General features: G+C 47.6%; 1 protein-coding gene across 1 annotated transcript in view; it reads left to right on the plus strand.

Moving 5' to 3' along the window:
* The window catches only part of ASTN2 (astrotactin 2), a 357,490-nt gene that overhangs the window by 155,031 nt on the left and 183,552 nt on the right, over positions 1 to 18,907 (plus strand). The window contains exons 9-10 of the mRNA XM_054283890.1: positions 539 to 613; positions 1,042 to 1,179. Coding sequence (XP_054139865.1) covers positions 539 to 613; positions 1,042 to 1,179 — 213 coding nt within the window. The remainder of the gene's footprint in view (positions 1 to 538; positions 614 to 1,041; positions 1,180 to 18,907) is intronic.

Here is an 18,907-nt window from a genome sequence, read left to right on the forward strand (position 1 = left end):
TTTTCCCATGAAATTGGCCTCCATTTGCGGCATCTCGCCCTGGCCAACAGGGCAGCGCCTGGTTAGAAAAGGGCAAACTTTGCTGGATTTCTCCAAAACTAAAGCTGCCAGCAGGTTGGACCCGGCACGTCCTTAGAGCCCCAAAGGCCTCCTTTCAATTGATATCCCGACTCTGGGGAAATGACTCCTTTTTCCCATGAAATTGGCCTCTGATTGCAGCCACACACCCTGTCCGATTGGGCAGTGCCAAGCATCGAAATTGGCAAACTTTGCTGTATTTCTCTAAAACCAAAGCTGCTGGCAACTAGGACCTTGCAATTGCTTAGAGCCCCAGATGTCACCTTTCAACTGATCCCCAGACCCTGGGGAAATGTCTTCTTTTTCCCACGGAAAATGGCCTCCGTTTGCGGCATCTCGCCCTGGCCAACAGGGCAGTGCCTGGTTAGAAATCACCCATTTCTCCTCCCCCTGGCTGATCCCTGTGCCACTTGCCCAGCCCAGGGATGTGCTCAGCTGCTTTTGTCCTCTCTCCTGCCAGGCCCTGGCCCTACACAACGCTGGAGAGGGGATATGACTTGGTCACGGGAGAGCAGGCACCAGAGAAGATACTCAGGTGAGTCACAGGAGGGTTCAGCTGGGACATTTGGGAAGGGAGAGCCAGGAGGACCTCCCAGTGGGTGCAACATTTTGGTCAATGCCAGCTCATTCTTGTGCTGGTGGCGGGACAAGTGTCATTTGGCTGTGACAGACCTGAAAGATTTATCCATGTTGGCAGGCAGAGAAGCGTTCCCCTCTTGTCCCTTCAGCAAATGTGAAGACAGCATGTACAGAAACTCATCCTGAAATAAAACGAAGATTTTTCCCATCCCCATGTTCTCCTGTCACATCTCAAGTAATTTCTCTCCCTTGTGGCTTTCAGGACAAGACAATCACTGACTTATCTCATGGTGCCACCAATGCTTTGCCTTCCGAGCACGCAGTGGAGGGCCACCATGCCCTGTGCTCACTCTGCTCCTTGTGACTTATTTTTCCTTCGTCCAGGTCCACCTACAGCTTGGGTCAAGGGCTGTGGCTGCCAGTCAGTAAGAGCTTTGTGGTGCCCCCTGTGGAGCTTTCCATCAACCCTCTTGCCAGCTGCAAGACAGATGTTCTGGTGACTGAAGATCCAGCAGATGTCAGGTAGGAGGCAGATTTCTCGTTTTCTTCATGCCTGAGTGCCTACACTGCTCTTTAAATTGTTATTGAGGATGCAGTAATTTCTGTGATGATAGGTTTGTTTAATTTCCTTCCAATAAGAAATCTGATGTGATGGCTCTCCAGGCTCTTTGGGTTGATGGGTCTAGGCCAGGCCTGAGTGTGTAACTCTGAAATCTGCCAGTACAGGCAGGAGAATTGGTAGGAACCTGTGGCAGGCCAATTTGAGAGTGGCTTAAATGTAATGTTAGATTGCAGTGCTTAAATGGATGCATTTACTGAGATGGAGGGGCTGTCATCTTTCTGAAACTCATACCCATATCACATCCACCTGGCACTGATATCTGCTGGGATGCTCATGAAGGGTGAAAGGCCATGTTGCTCATCCAATAATTACACAACTAGAGGGGTTATTTTTCCTTTTTGGAGTTCAGTGAATGCCTGGACATTTTGCTGATCACCTTGGTGGTGGTTATTCTCTTTGGTCTGGTTTACATGGGTTTAACTGTTAATTATAAGTGTTTAATTCTGAAGGTATTAAGTGTGTATTGCCCTCTCTCCCATTAAATTAAGATTGAGCATGTGACTGCTGGGTGCCAGGGAGATTTTGTGTTCCATCCCTCCTTCCTTCCCTCCCTTCCTTCTTGCTGCTTTCTCCTGTTGACTCCAGACACAATTTCCTGACTTGAAAATCCTTGCTTGTACTATGAATCATCTCCCTGGGCACCAGCAGGATCCTTGTGTCCCCCAGCCCCTTCTGTCTTGTCTTTCCCCAAAGTGATGAGGAAAGGATTTCCATTCTTCTGTCCCATCATCTTGGCAGGGCTGTAGTTGAAGCAAGTGCCTACAAAAGCTATGGTAGAGCCAGAACTGGCATCCAAGGTGTCCTCACTTCCAAGTGTGTGTGGTTTTGTTGCTAATTAGTGCTTGTTCCCTTTTCCTGTGGAAAGAGACAGTAGTACATATCCATCACAGTTTGGCTCTTTTAGGCCCGTTGCTTTTCTTGTCTGCAACAACTTCTGCTTTTCATTTGAGAAAGGAAGGGGTTTATGCTAACATTTTCCAAGCCAAAGTGCCAAGAGAACATTATTTATTTCTCTCCTCTTCACATCTTCATTAAAAGTGCCTCAGTGAAGGTAGAGGCTCAGAAGCTTGTTTTCTGCTCCAGTGCAGTAATTGTCTCTGGGCACTGCTCCTTGTGGAAAAGTCTCTGTTGGGATGGATGAATGCCAGGCAGGAGGAGGGGAGGGTTTGGCACAAAGCTGTTGCCTGCTCCCCTCATAAATGCAACCTGAACTGAGAATTCCAGGTATAAATATTGGAGTGGCTCAGGTAGAATATGGGAGGTGTGAGTTCATGGCACTTGTATCTTACACGCAGCAGTTGCTGAATTATTAAAACTTTAATAAACGCAATAATAAATATTTGATGTTGAATTATGGAAGGTTTCGCAGATACAGTGAGAAGTGAAAAGCAATCTATTATTTCTACATTAGAACTGAAACACTTCTCAAACGAGGAGCAGCAAGCTTGGGATCCTCATCACCCCAGGGTGGGTGGAACACGCTTCTGAGGTTCTTGGGTGCTTTCATGCAATGACACAGATATTTTCAGAGCTGCTTATCTTGCAGCCTCTTTGCTTTATCTCTGGACTGACTCAAGGAGCTTCTCAGGGGAGTTTTGGTGGTTCAGATGTTCAGGTGGTGATCCAGCATGTCAGGTGGTCCAAGGTGTAGGATTCAAACACAGCCATCCCTCTCTCTGCCTGAATGGGTTTCCTGCCTTTGGGACTGTGGCAGCGCTGCTGTCGTTCCATGCTGGAAGATCCTGCAGGTGAATCACAGAATTATTTGGGTTAGAAAAGGTTTCAAGGATTGAACCCAGCCTTGTCACCCAGACCACTGCACTGAGCACCAAGCTCACTTTTTGAATATTTCCAGGGATGAGAATTCTACCACCTCCCTGGGCAGCCCCTTCCAATGCTTGACAACCCTTTTCCAATAAAGAAACTCTTCTGAACCTGCAGTGCTTGGGCTTTAATGCAGCCCCATCTCCATGCCACAGAGCAGACCCTGGGCTGTGTTCCACCAGCTGCAGCACAGCTGTGCCCCATTTGCTGTCCTGTGTCACTGTGATGGTGGCTCAGTGCTCTGTTCCTCCTGTGTCTGTAATAACAAGCGTGCTGCATTCCTGCAGACCTTTCATTAGTCTGACACCTTTGGCTCTGGGGTCACTTGTCTTGAAGAGCTTAATGGAGGGAAATGGCAGAAAGCCTGCTTTGGAGAAAACAAGTGATGAAGTCTTTACAACTCAACGGGTTAAAGGTTCAAATGTGGTCTTGTGTTTTTATGAAGATGTTTGAGATGCGGAGGGACAGGTGAGGCTTGGCCTTTCAGCAGCTCTCTGGGGAAATGCTGCTTCCAATGCTGTTCTCTGTGTGTTTCACTGCTGGGCAGTGCAACAAGCTGTACTTTGGTGGATGGGAATGAAGGGCCCAAACCTTCCCCTGCTGCAGCCAAATCATTAGAGAAAGTTCCAGAAAACAGGAGCCAACAGGATTTGTGCAAACATCCCCCTCAGGATGCTCCAGGGGCTTCAGGGACAGGACACAGCAGTGTGCAAAACTTGGTGCTGGAGGTTTTAGGGCTGTGCGTCATAAATTAGGAATGAGAGTGCTTAGAGTTAATGAAACTTGCATACATAATTTATCAGTGACCATATTGAGGATCCCTTCCTCGACCCCAGAGTCTGATCCTGTGCACAAGGATGGCATCAGTCACAGCCTGGGACAGTGACAGCCACGTTCACGGTGACATCTTTGCTCAGATGAGCTTGGCCAGCAGTGCTGCAGGGCTCTCCCCACAGCCTGGGCTGTCCTGGCTGGGCAGGCTGTCCTTGCAGTCTGTGCTGCATCCCCTGCCAGGACAAGAAATACATCCCAGTCCCACCTTGTCTTGCTTGTTTTCAAGACCCCTCTTTGTTTCCCTTCCCATCTCTTTCTCTTTTCTATATTTCTCCATAACCTGGTGTTAAACACAGTAGTCTAAAAATTTTGTTAAACAAATTACTGTTAGGTGTTCAATCCTTCTGCTGGCCTTCCCTGGACACCTTGCCATCTCTGTCTGAGCCTTTGCAAGGTGCAGCTTGCAGGAATTTCTGTGTAATTGTGGCAGTGTATGGGAAGGACCCACAGCCCCCAGCTCCTGCTGCCCCAGCACGGAGCATCCCTGCAGGGATAATGAAAGCATCCCTGCAAGGGATAATAAAAATATCCCTGCAGGGCATAATAAAAACATCTCTGCAGGGGATAATGAAAGCAGCCCTTGGGGCACACACAGAGCTGTGGGGGACCAAGAGGAGAGGCAGCCCTGGGGGCAGAGCAGGGCGCTGGCAGGCTCCCAGTGGTCACGGTTCAGTGTGCCACCCGCTCTGCAGAAAAGTTGATAATTTCTGTTGAGCAGCCATAAATCAGAGGCACGAGCCTCAGCTGCTGCCTGACATGACATACAGCTCTATCGTTATGGCAACCATAGAAACAAATAAAAGCCTCGCCTTTGCTTGACAAGCCTTTGAGATGTCCTGATGGAGAGACAAGTGTTCAGCAGCAGAATGAATTCTCTTGAACTCGCTGTCGATTTATCTTCGTTTTGCTCCCAAGTGTGCCCCTTTGCTCTCTGAATTCTTTGCCAAAGCACAATCAACTGGATTTTTTATTTCTGCTTTTTCCTTATTTGTTTGTTATTTTTATTTTCAGTTCTCTCAGAGGCAGAACACTCTGCTTCCCCTCTCTGTGCCCTCGTGAGTCCTGTCTTCTGTCAAGGATGGGAGCCAGGCTTTTTCCCCCTGCCCATGGCATTCACCAGCTCAGCCATGCTGTGCTCTTGCAGCCTCACTGCTGCCCCAGCCTTACAGGCATTTTGAGTGATATTTTGAAGGGGTTTTGCAGTGATTTGGGCACTTGTGATTTTGCTAGTCAGTGGTGATCACTGTGGTGTGAGGCTCCCTGGGAGTGGAGGAGGATGAAAAATGAAGTGGATGAGGAAGGCAAAGGGTGTCTGGAGAGTGTGGAAACAGCTTTTCTGTCCCTGCTGTTTGCAGCAGCAAAACTCACCTGTCTGTACCTTAACCTCCTTGCTGGTCTGCAGGAGCATAGATGAATGGGTGCAGCTGCAGGTGAGCATCCCTCAAGGTCAGGAGGTCTGTGTGGGGTGGGATATGGCTTGCAGGCAGAGGACACCCTGCCAGCTCTCCTTGCCATTTGTGCAGGTGATGCCATGGAAAATTGATCTTTTTTTCCCTTATTTTCTTTCTGCTGCCCCCCTGGAGCAGAGCAGGGTGTGATTTTGGGGATTTCAGTGCCATGGGGACCCTCAGCCAGGAGGCTGGGGCAGAGGAGAAGCCCCTTTTCCAGGCTGTTCCTTATCAGGGGTCTGTGGCTCTCCTCAGAGCCTCCTGCTCCACTGGGGCCAATAAAAAGGTGTGAGTGGCTGCAATCTATGGCCATGATGAATGGACATCTTTGCATGATGGAGCAAATTGATCATTGCATCTGCAGGCACAACTCACTCATTTCTGCAGAGAGGGCAATCCATTACTGTGCACATCACAGAGACACCCTCATCCCCACAGATAACATCCCTGGGCTCTGGCCTGCACTTCTACCACCCCAGGACACTGTTGTCTCTCAGCAAGTGGTGGAGAAGCATCGTTTGGTGCTTAACACTGGTACAGAGGCAGCCTTTGGCCTCATCCTGTGGGGAGCAGGGACAGATGCTTTACAGAGAGGCAGCCATCAGCCCCTGCCCTGCGGCTGTCAGCTGAGCTCTGTCCTGGCTGCTTACCAGGATTTTTCCTCCTCCCTGCCTCCTCTGTGATTTATGAGAGCAGGTTAGAGGAGTCAGGTACGTCTCACTTGGCCACGGGGGGACTAAATGGAGATGTAATCTTGCAGCAGCCATCAAGGGGTGAGCAGCAAAATAGGAGAATTAGGGGAGGGGTGTGATGGGGATAGAGGGGAACCTCCCCCCAAAAAATGGAACTGAAATCACTCAGGAAGGGTCTAGGATAGGTCAGAATTGAAGTGTGGATCAACCCAGCATCTCTGGGACAGTGCAGGAATTTTACTGCCCTCAAGCTGTCTCCTCCTGGTCCATCAGCCCTTGGCATCCTTCATGCCCAGAATCCAGGGAACATTTCAGCCTTCCCTCAGACCAGGCTTTTAGTAACTCCTGCTGCAATAATGCTGAGCTCCACTCTCTGTGCTCTGCTGTGTGAACTCACTGCGTTTTTGAGGTCTTAATGCTGCGCCGTAAAACTGCACAGAAAATGATCAAACCTCTTAGGGACAGGGGATGTAAATTTGAGCCTGGCTCGTGGGCAAATCCTTCACAGGGAGCACCAGCTACAAGTTTGGCAGCTGAGTGATTGTAGTTCCTCTCGTCCATGGTGCTGCAGAGCCCAGGAGGGAAAAAAACCCCAGCGAGTGAACAGATTTTGTTTATATGTTTATTGAGACAATTAAAAATACCCCACACTTGCCAAATCTGCAAACGCTGTCTCACACCCAGAATGATTTCCTTTGATGTCTCTGGGATCTCCTGCCACAGAGAAGGGTTTGGCACTGGGCTCTGCAGCTTCTCCACATTCTCCATATGGATCTGCTGCTGTAGCTGTGTGTCCATCCACCCGTCCATGCAGGATCCTGCCAGGGCTCAGACAAGCGCTGAGGGTTTGGAGGGGGAGGCTGGGCTCTAACACACTCTGAATGCTTAGCAATAAAGGTGATGCAAGGTAGCAAAATCAGACCCTGGGTTCCTGTGTTGAAAGGTGTTTTTCCCTCCCTGTTTGATGTTGTTATTTGTTTTTATGTCGCTGCCTTTGCTTTCTGTTAACCAGCGGCTGCAGTGTGCTTTGTAGCTGCCTGTTCAAAGCACAGCCCCTTGGCCTCTCTCTTTATACAGCCTCTCTGTACTATTTTTCCTGAATTACAATTTTTTTTACCCCTATTTGAGTTTTATTACCTTTGCTTTTGTTTGCATTTCCTGCCTGAGAAAGGGACTAGAAGGTTTGCAGGAGGAAGGACCAGGCAGCTCCTGCTGGGATGATGCCTGGGTGGGACAGTGACACTGAGAAATGCCTTTTATTCAGTTATTTCTTAACACAAATCAGTGGAAAGAACTGGCACTATCCAGAAACCAGTTCTGATGAGATTTCATTTGCCTAAAACCTGCCCAATGTGGATGGGACCTACTCTTCCTTTCCTGTTTTTATTTCCTGTAACGATTGCTGCATCACTTCAGCCAAAGGACAAAAGTAATAAAATTCAGTGGAGCCAAAATGTTCCTGGGAGTGTGCCAGGAACCTGTGACAGGCTCCACAGCCAGGGAGGAAAAACCACCTCTGTGGAGACGACAGGAATGGAGATGGACACAAGCAGGGCAGCTTTGTCCTTCTTTTAGGGCACTGCAAGAAGATGCTGTCCCTTGCAGGCTTGGGAAGGGCTCTTGGAAAGGGCTGGGGGCTCAGGGAGAGTCCCAGACTCCCTTTTTTCCTGGTAAAGCCAAGATATGGTGCACTTGGAAGTGAGACCTCCAGGTTGATTTTTATAGGGATTTATTAATTGTTAAAGCAAATAGGGGATGCAGGTACTGCTGCAGAGGAACATGGTTGCACTGAGATAACAGGAATGGAGGTGGACACAAGCAGGGCAGCTTTGTCCTTCTTTTAGGGCACTGCATGAACATATTGTCCCTTGCAGGCTTGGAAAGGGCTTTTGGAAAGGGCTGGGGGCTCAGGGAGAGTCCCAGACTCCCTTTTTTCCTGGTAAAGTCAGGATATGCTGCACCATGGAAGAGAGACCTCCAGGATGATTTTTATGGGCATTTATTAATTGCTAAAGGCAAGAAGGGGATGCAGGTACTGCTGCAGAGGAACATGGTCTCACTGAGATGACAGGAATGGAGGTGGACACAAGCAGGGCAGCTTTGTCCTTCTTTTAGGGCACTGCATGAACATATTGAGATATTGTCTATTCCAAGCCTTTCCCTGCAGGCTTGGAAAGGGCTCTTGGAAAGGGCTGGGGGATCAAGGAGAGTCCCAGATTCCTTATTCCCAGGATATGCTGCACCATAGAAGAGAGACCTCCAGGTTGATTTTTATGGGGATTTATTAATTGCTAAAGGCAAAAAGGGGATGCAGGTGCTGCTGCAGAGGAACGTGGGCTCACTGTGGAGGGACGAGGGACAGCAGCTCAGGCCAAGGGGCAAAGCTCCCGTTTGATTTTCACCCTAGGGCTGGGCACAGCCAGTGACCCAGGATGGCTGTGCTCCATGAAGACAAGTGAAGTTAATGAGTTTCAGCTCCTGCTGCCCTCCAGGGATTTTCCCCACTCCAGGATGTCACCCTGGCTCTTGGGGTGATTTATTAGGAAAAAAAAAATGCCCTTTGTGGCTTTAGTGCAGCACTTTCCAGGCAGTTCAGAGTAACTTTGCTCATGCTGTGCTGCTCCTTCTCATTCCACATTTTCCACATGCAGGAGAGAGGCTCTGCAGACCCTCCCTGGCCCTCTCACCTCCAGGCGAAGGAGCAAAAACAGCTCAAAAATGAGTTTTGGAGCAGCAAGAAGTTCAATTCGTGGCTTACAGGCAATTCCAGTGTTGCACAGGGCAGGAATGGTGTGTCCTGTGTGGCCTTGCCCACTGGCTCACAAAACCTTTTCATGCTTTGTCAAGGCTGGGTCAGACTGAAAATCCACTGCCCTTTGCCTCCACTCTGCACAGGTTTTGTATCATTCCCCTTCTGCTCTGTGCATTTGGTCTCCTTTTCTGATTTAGATGTTTTGAGTTCTTGTCAGGGCTTTTTCTGGTCTCCTCTGCTGACTGCAGAGCCAAAAGCAAAATCTTCCTTGACTTTTTCCTGCTGCTCATGTTTCAGTCCTGGCAATCTGGAGGGTGGTGATGCTTTCCCAGGCACTTTGATGGGAAACTTAACTGTGTTAAGCAAAATATTGTTTTCAGGGACTAAATCAAAGAGCAGTGCAAAGCTGAAGAGGTTTGGAAGGAGGGCTGGGGAGTGAGCGGGGGGAAAATAACATCAAGAAAATTAGGTGAAGCCTTGCAAAAAAATAATCCCATCTCGGGAATTGCCCTGCTTTCACTGCCTGAAGAATTACCGTGCCATAATCAATTCAGCTCTTGATGTTTCCTGCGGTGTTTTTGATATTATGAGATGTTATTGACTGCAACCAAGTGCCTTTTATCAAAAGTTAGATGGGTGCAGTTGGGGACCCTCTGCTGCAGGCTGTGCCACGTTCAGGGCTGGACTCCAGCAGTGCTGATCTGAGGGCAGTGCTGGGCAGGAGGGATGGGCATGGAGCACAGGCTGTGTGTGACCCATCCAGGGCCGGTGTCACCTCCAGCACAGGGAACAGAAGGGGCTCACATGGAGCAGGCTGCAGGGGAGACCTGCAGTGGATGAAGAGCCCCAATTGCACTGGGACATTGTGGGATTTTTGGGGTTCCCCAGACAGAGGAGGAATGAAGGAATCTGCCTCCATGTTCTTACAAGGCTAATTTATTATTATATTATATTATATTATATTACATTACATTATATTAATTATAAAATTATATATATAATTTTATAATATAAATTTATATTATATATAAAATTAAAATAATTTTATATATTATAGAAAATATATTTATATTATATATAAATATATATATTGTGTATGTATATTGTATTTATATAATATATATACAATATATATTGTGTATATATATACACAAGTATATATACAAGTATATGTACTTGTAGCATATATACTACAAGTATAGTATATTATATTTAATATAATATAATATACTAAACTATACTAAAGAATAGAGAAAGGACACAGACAGAAGGCTAAAAGATAAGAATGAAAAACTCATGACTTTCTCTCCAGAGTCTGACACAGCCTGACCATGATTGGTCATTAAGTTAAAACAATTCCCATGAAACCAATCAAACAATGACCAGTTGGTAAACAATTCCAAAGCAGCAAAACACAGGAGAAACAATCAGATAATTATTGTTTTCATTTTTCTGTGAGGCTTCTCGGCTTCCCAGGAGAAGAAATCGTGGGGAAGGGATTTTTCAGAAAATATGATGGTGACAGGACACGTTCAGGAGTGTTGGCTCAGCAGCTGGATGAGTTTTGTGGGAGAACTTACCCCTGCCTCCTGCAAAGAGGAGGTCTGGGCAGCGCACAGCAGAGTTCATCCCAGGTGCCACACGGCCGGGGAGCCAAATGCAAACTGATATTTCACTTTATGTGTAAGGCAGAGCTGTCCTCTGTCTGTGCCAGGCTGGGGAGTGTCCCCTGCTGCTGCTCTCCCTCCTGTCCCCCTGTCCCTGCCTCCCACATCCATCCCAGCCCTGCCACGGGGCTCTCTCCCAGCAGCAGCTCGTGGGCAGCTGTGCAGAACCCAGCAGCACACAATTAAACCCCAGCTAATACTTCAACACTCCCCTGCTCCTGCCCAGGGCTTAGAGTGACACAAATGAAGCAGCTGAGCATTAAGGCAGGATGCTGTGTAAATATGCACTGAGCTTTTGCAGAGAGAAGTCTCTTCACTCTCTTCAGTCCACATTTCCTTTCTTTTCTATTTTTTTTCTTTTTTTTCTTTTTTTTTTTTTCTTTTTTTAATCAATGTGTATCAAACACAGGCCAGAGCTGGAGGTGTTTGTTCTGACTGTGGGTGCTCTGCATTTGGACTGTGGGTTCTCTGGGTTCATAGTTGAGGAGTTTTAAAAGAGTTTTGATAAAGCTGTGATTGGATAGATAAACGGCTCATCAACTGATGGAATCCCAGAAGCACAGGGTGGTTTGGGCTGGAAGGAACCTCAAAGATCATCTTGTCCAACTCCCTGCCCATGGTGGCTCACACTCCAAACCCTCCCACTCTCCTGCCTGGGTGCTGGGAGCTGCCTCCAAGGGGAAGGAGCACTCCCGGGTTTGTGTTGATTCACTTCAGTACCAGATCAGGGAGTTAAAATGGCTTTTTTGGGGTAAAAACCATATTTTTTTGCCTGAACACAGTTGATAAGTGATACAGATAGAGAAACAGCATTGGCAATGTTATTGACCTGAAGGGCTTTTCATGGCTTTTCAGGGAGGGCTACAGGATCCCTTCTTCCTGGTAAAACTGGGATATGCATCACAGGCAATTCATTATAAATGGAAACCTCCTTTTTTTTACAGAATCATAAAATACCAGGTTGGAAGTGGACCCTGAGGAATTATTGAAGCTGGCTTTATATAAAGGGGAAAGAAAAGGAGCTTTTAGTATGGAAAACTTCACTGCAGTAAAAATAGCACCTGGCTTGCTTAAAAAAGCACAAGTGGGCAGGAGATGGGCTTGGAAGCAGCAGGAGTGGCTGAGTGTGGGGGACACCACCTGTAATTGGGGAGCAGCAATGCAAATCTGCTGCTTTCTAGGCTGGGAAAGAAAGCACAGAAAATCCTGCCTCAGAATGGGAGGGATGGGAGGCTGCTGGACATTGCCCTCCATCTGTCCCTGTCTCTTGGTGCCATTCCAGCTGTGCAGCTGTGGGTGACAGGGCAGGCAGGGAGCTGGGAGCCTTCCCACAGATACTCCAACCACCTCTCCTACACACACACATCTTTAAAGGCCTGAATCACCAGGTCAGGCAGAGCATTCCCAGAATAGCCTAAACAATCTCATTTTTGGGGAGGGGGTAGCTTTGGCTGTGCACTGGAATAGCTGCAGTGATGTCCTTGAGCTCTGAGCTCTGGCAGCAGCTGTGACAGCATAACCTGTGTCACTTGCTAAAATGGACTTTGTGTTTTGCAAGGTTCTTCCAGCCTGTCCTGGCTTTCCCAGTGGGAGCAGGGTTTGGGCTGGGCAGGCTGGGGCAGCTCAGAGGGAGCTGAGCTGGTTTGCAGGGCCAACTCAGTGTCTGCATTCAGCATCACTGCTGCAGGTCAGGCACTCACACAGGCACTGAGCAAAGCCACTGAAATAAAACCCAACAGCAAGGGCTGGGTTGTGATATTTTCTGAAAAATCCCTTTGCCAGGATTTCTTTTCCTCAGAAGAGGAGAAGACTCAGCTTCTCCATGTTTTGCTTCTCTGGAATGTGGTCTGGGGATTGTTTATCCAGAGATGTGAATTGTTTTTAGTTAATAGCCAATCACAGCCAGCTGTGTCAGGACTCTGGTCAGTCACAAGATTTTATTATTCATTCTTTTCTAGCCTTCTGATGTATCCTTTCTCTTTCTTTAGTAAAGTTTTAATATATAGTTTCATATAACATAACATAACATAACATAACATAATATAATATAATGTAATATATCAGCCTTCTGAGAACTTGGAGTCAAATTCTCATCTCTCACCTCATCCTGGGGACCTCACAACTGGGTGACTTATTTAGGAAATCTTCGGCTCTGCTTGGACTTGGTGCTGCACAGTGCTGGCAAAGTCAGCCCCACATTTCTCAGGTGTATGAACTCAGGGTGATGTGGCCACACCTGTGAGTGGGCTCTGCCACAGAGACAGACTCCCCAGCCCAATGGAAACAGGTCTGTGCTGCTCACCCTTGCCTTGGATGCAGGAGCAGGACACCTGTGGCATCCTTCAATGGCACAGATGTGCCAAGGAACTCAGGGAGTTGAAAATCCTGCCCACCCAGGGGGTGGAATTAATGGGACAGCCAGAACATACATAGCTCTGGGGTGGGTGACCTCAATCAGGCTCAGTTATCCTGTGACAAAATCTTTTTTTGGTAGGATTCCCTCTGGCTTGGCCAAGATGCTGTTGGCAGGGAGATGCCCTTGGCACTGGGGATGGCACTGGGCACTGCCCCACCCTGCTCTTGCTCTCTGAGCTGGGCACTGGGAGCCTCGTGGGGACAATAATCCCTCTGACTTCAACACGGACACACTTTGCTGCCAAACTCCTCCATTCTCCAGTGAGATCATTAGTGTGAAAATCAAACAGCATCAGGGCCCAAAGGGCTTGAGAAATGGTACAAAAAGCTCCCTGTCACATCTCCCAGCACAGCTCAAAGGCTGTTTCTGTACAGTCTCTGGGCCACCTCGTGGTTTCATGTCAGTCCTTATCCACGTTGCTTTACTCATAACTTCTGTGCACAGCTCTGTCAAGTTACCTGCTGAAGTCTAGACAGATCAGGTACTTCTCTTTCCTTAAAAAAAGGGAAAAAAAAGTCTTATAACAGAAAGATAAGGGGTGAATCTGATGTTCTTCAAAATCAAGAGGTAGACATGGAAGGCGGGGACAGGGACCAAGTGTCACCCTTCTGTCACTTGTCCTGCCTGGGTGTGCCTGTGCATGGGATTGATCCCTGTGGGAATGTGAAACCCCTCTGCTGGGTCCATGAGCTTCACAAGCTGCCATTGGCACATCCAAGCCCTTCCAGAGCTTCCACCCTGACCCCATCCCAAGGTCTCTGGTCCCCTCATTGTCCCCTCCCAGTGCAGATTCCCCCTGGAATCCCCCAAACAGGAGGAGTTCCCACCTTTCCTGGTGACAAAATCAATACCAATGGCTTCCATTAATATTCTGGGAATGGCAGAGAAGATTGACTGCCTCATTAGCAGGCATCGTGTGAAACTCTGACAATAATTAACAACTCAACGGTCTTATTTGCTGGCCTATCACAGAAGTATTCAATCAAAAATGTAATTTGCTCGACGCTCCCATTTACCATAAAAAGAATATTCCTTCAAAGTTTTAAATAGACTAATTAAGAGGGAAGAAATACAGGGGGAAAAAATTATTAACAGTATAGTTTTAATGGGAAATTACTGGAGCGTATTAATAATGCAATAACCATTTTTAACAGCTGTCTGTCAGTTTGTGGGCCGGGGTAATTAAATTAGTCACTAAAGGGTCACTCAAATTAGGTGCCAGAGAGCTGCACCAGGGCTAACAAAGGCACACCAGGAGAAATGCTCTGGCACAAGGAGAAGAGGGAGATGCTGGTGTTGAAGTCAGAGATCCCCAAGGATCCTGCAGAGCTGGGACAAGGAGATGGGGGAGATGCTGGTGTTGAAGTCAGAGATCCCCAAGGATCCTGCAGAGATGGGAATCCCTGGTCACAGAGGCAGCAGCACCTGCTTGGTTCAGGTGTGCCAGGAGCAGGGCAGAGCTTTGTGCTGGCAAAGGCTGGGAAATAATAATGAGGAAAAGTCTTCTGTGAGCATGATCATGGCCCAGGGTGGCCTCTGTGACGTCTGCTTCAGCCTGGTGCTGCTCAGGTTTTTAATCTCTTTCCTAGAGCCAGAAGGCAGCGATGCAGGGGATTTTTGGCAATTTCTTTCAAGGCTTTTATATTCTGCGGGTTTCAGGCTTGCATTCCCCCCTTCCTCCACCCCTTCCTCCCCTCCTGAAATGAATTGCAGTTAATTTTGGATGTTGTTGAGCCTGGAAACACATCTTTCTTGCCGCCAGCCCATTAAAAAAATATATTTACAGTTCCATAAAGCAAAGCCAGCTGCCAAGGTAACGTCCTGCTGGCTCCCTCGTGTTCCAGGAGCAGAGTAAGGATTTGGAGAGGTTGGGTTTGGATTTGCTTCTGTGAGTACAAGGAAGATTTTAAGCCCAACAGAGAGGTTTCAACCTGAGAAAATCATTCTGTCCTGCCTGGGGAGGTCTTGTAGGGACCTGGGGTGTTGGGTTCAGGGCCAGGGGATGCTGCTGCAATTCCCTTTTCTTCATCCCTCCATCAATCAGGATGTGGATGCCTCTGGCTCTGAGCAGGAAGGGATTACACCTTCCAGTGTGATTTTTTTTTTTAGATTTCACCCATTTTCTCAATTTTGTATTGAAGTAGGACCTTTTTCCATAGCATGACTGTGTGAAAAAACAATTGGCCACAAAGCAGTAATCAAACCCTAGAGGAAAACCTTCATCCATCAAAGGTACCAAGCAAAGTGGTGGTTGGGGTGTTTGGAGGGCACAGAGGTCTCTGAAACCATGACCTACATCAAGCAGAACAAGGACATAAATTTTCACATATTGGCTGTACATTTGGGCTTTTTTGGGCAACTTTCCTGCTTTTATTTTACATTTTCTCACTCTCAGGACCTGCAGGTGACAGAGGGGATGGCAAAGCCTGTGTGTTTCCCTGAGAGGTTTCGATTTTCATCAATCAACAGAAGGGTTTTTCCATAATTCTTTGTCACATCATCTCCATTTGAAATTTAACTGTGGAAGTGCCCTGATCTCTCTGAAGTACTTGGGGCTTTCTCCTTCTCTTTTTCTATCATTAAGACATGTATAAAGCTAGAAGTTTCTCCAAGTGGGTCATATGGGCAGGAAATGGCACCTGGAAGTTAAATACTACCCAGTGGAAGCAGCTCTGGTTCAGATGTTGGCTCCTCAAATCAAGAGAAGCATCCCAGGTGAAGGGAAATAGTAAAACCCATCAAAACCCACCAACAGAAAGAAGCCCAAACCTGTGCCCACCCTTCCTGCAGGCTGGGTGGGCACTGGGGCAGAGGCAGGCCCTCCTCAGTCTCCTCATGAGGGGGAATTACAAGCTGTATAGATTATTTTAATGGCCGTATTACTTCCAACTGTGCCTCCACCATCTGTTCTTCCCCAATTACAGTTGCAGAAACCCAGCATGTTTCCCCATTCGGGCTGTAGAGGATGAAATACAAGCCTTGTAAAAGGCTGTATATTCTCCCAACAATGCAGTTGGCACCTGTGAAGTTTTCCTGGTACTTCTGCCAGCTCGGGATGCTCAGCCTGGTCCCTCTGCTCTGCATCCCAGCCCATTTCCCTGCCCATGGGGGCAGAGGGAGCTGTTTAATAAAAGGGAGAGGCTGTTTTTCTACAAGATTTGTCTAAGCTGTGTGGGGCAGCTGAATTATTAAGGCTGACCATGTGTCTCAAGTGCTACAAAACTCGACAAGAGCCTCTTACCTCCGGCACAGTGATAAACAGGATTGAGGCACGGTGGGAGGGAGGGAATTAAGATAGGACATCAAAGACTGGATTCCATCAAGTAAATCATGCCATTGCTCCAGTAAAAGAGCCCCTAAATGTTTTATTAGGGATTTTCAACAACTACCAAAATTAAGATGGAAGGGATGAATTATTAAAACATAGATTAACTAAAGCAGCTGCTGAATTAAACATGAAAGGTGCGTGTCGGGAGGAGCACAGCCACTGTGTGCTGCTGCAGGCACCTCAGTGCTTCAGCCAGGAGTGCTGGAAGGGGCTGCAGAGGGTGAGTGGCAGTGCTGGGGGCATGGAGAGCCACAGGCTGCCCTGCCAGGTCAGGACTGCAGTGCCAGGGCATGGAGAGATGGCTGCAGGGTCAGCAAAGCAGGATGCCAGGTGCTGCAGCTGCTCAAAGGAGGGGGTTCTACCTGGGGGGATGCAGGGTGAAGATGTGCAAGGGGCAGCCAAGGAAATGATGCTGGTCCTTGTAGCTATGATATTTTCTGAAAAATCCTTTCTTTAGGATTTTTCCTCCTGAGAAGCTGGGAGGCCTCAGGAACAAAATGTAAACATTGATTATCTGCTGCTGTGGAATGCAACAGGTGCATCTGTGATTGGTCTCATGTGGTTGTTTCTAATTAATGGCCAATCACAGTCAGCTGGCTCAGACAGCCAAGCCACAAGCCTTTGTTATCATCCCTTCTTTTTCTATTCTTAGCTAGCCTTCTGATGAAATCCTTTCTTCTATTCTTTTAGTATAGTTTTAATATAATATATATAATAAAATAATAAATCAGCCTTCTGAAACATGGAGTCAGATCCTCATCTCTTCCCTCATCCTCAGACCCCTGTGATCACCGTCACAGCTTTCCTCTGTTAAGGGAACTTAGGTGGACAAAGGATATTTGCCTGAAGTACTTGAACCAGGATCTGAACTCCCTTTTCTTGTGTGTTAATCTGGTTTTACCAACATAAAACCACCTGTGGCAGGGCAGGGACTGAGAAAATGGGACTGGGGCAGGGACTGGGGGTAGGCTCAGGGGTTGTGATGGGCACTGGGCAGCTGCTCCTCCAGGTTTGATCTTATGGCATTGGATAAAGGTAAACGAGGGTTTTTAGGGGCCAGAGAGTCCCAGGGGGAGGGGATGAGTGAGGAGGGTTCCTGTGGCCTCAGTGTCCCTGGAACAGAACATTATTTGGGTGATGCCAACATCTGGGAACAGCTGGAACAAGGGCTCTGTCCATGCCCCTGCATAATTAGGCCGCATTGCTCTGCCCCTGGTTTGCTTCCTGTGCTACACCTCTCCCACCTGTTAAAAACAGAAGCAGTCTCTTAAACTCTTCCTAAAGCAGTGTGATCCCAGTTTGGTGTTTCTGTGCTCTCACAGTTCAACCTGCTCTGACATTCCCCATGCCAGGATATATCAGCCTGTGCAGGTAAAGAGGGAGAGAAAAGGAGTTAAAGAGATGCTATGTCTCTATAGGACACAAAACAACACAAGCACACACCACTATTCTCAAGGTGAAAAAAGGGAGTTTATTTTCTGACTCCAACATTTATAGATTTCCAAAAGTGACAGTGGATTGGAGGGTGACAGTGCCACCTCTCCAATGACACTGGACAAACCAACAGTCCATCAAATTTCTCCTCCTCCATAAAAAAATGGAAAACAAGACATTTACAGAAAGTGTGTGAAAAAGTTTGCTACAAGAATGTAAACATCAGAAGGCTTAGAAAATCTTAAAAAATCAGGGAGACAATGCTGCTATCTGTGGTTTGTTTTGTTCCAGCCCCCAAGATGGTGGGAGCATTGTGGGAGCATCATCTCCAAGTGCGAAGCGCAAAACATGGTGGAAATTTCTGTTTGTTCCCTCTCTCTTTCTTCTTCCCCAAGATGTTCAAAGCTCTTACTTGGAAGTCTCCAGTCAAACCCCTGAATGCCAGCAGTAGTGAAGCCACTGGGAGCAATTCACAGTGTCTGCAGCAGCACTGCTTTAAGGGGCACTGATGGAACGAGTGGAGGCTTCATTCATAATAATAATAAACCGCTATTTTGCGGTTTTACGCCGCTTTTAATCTTCCCAACTCAAAGGAACATTAATGAGCTGCGTGGCACAGTGGGAGGCAGGTAGCTGCTGTTGTCCCTGTTTTACAGATGAGGAGGCTGCAGCACTGGCACACCCCGCAGCCTGCCCACTGTCAGACAGTGTTTCACCCTCTGGGGCTGCAGAGGATCCCAAATGCCAGCTCCTGCTCGGAGCTTTATTCTTGGGAATGCTCTCCTGTGGCAGGGCAGGCCCTCAGGAGCTCTGATGTCACTGGCATTTCTTTACACCCAGTTTGGTTTTGGATAGATGGAGGTGAATATTGCTGAAGTTAAATGAGAATCTTCTAATAAGAATTAGTGCAAATGCCAAAAGCAAGTTCCTTGCCCTGGGGCCAGTGACCAGGCAGTGCTCCAGCTCTGCAGTGCTCCTTCCATAGGGAGAAAAACTTGGAGAAACATGTAAAGCTCAGTCTTTGCTATGATCCCCTTTGCTATGAAGTTTGTTTGGATGAAATGGCAAAAATAGAACCACTGACTGTTTTCCTGCTCAAAAATCCCCAGGTTTGCCTCTCCAGCAAGCTCTGCCTCCAAAAACCTCCAGCTTGACTCTTTTTCCAAGAGTCACATTTGCAGAGGTTTTCTTCTGCTGCTGCTTACTGGCTGAAAAATCAATGTTTTGGCTTTT

Source organism: Melozone crissalis, unplaced genomic scaffold, assembly GCF_028551555.1.
Source record: "Melozone crissalis strain CALT ecotype California unplaced genomic scaffold, PUWL_Pcris_2 ptg000041l_1, whole genome shotgun sequence".
Lineage (NCBI taxonomy): Eukaryota > Metazoa > Chordata > Aves > Passeriformes > Passerellidae > Melozone > Melozone crissalis.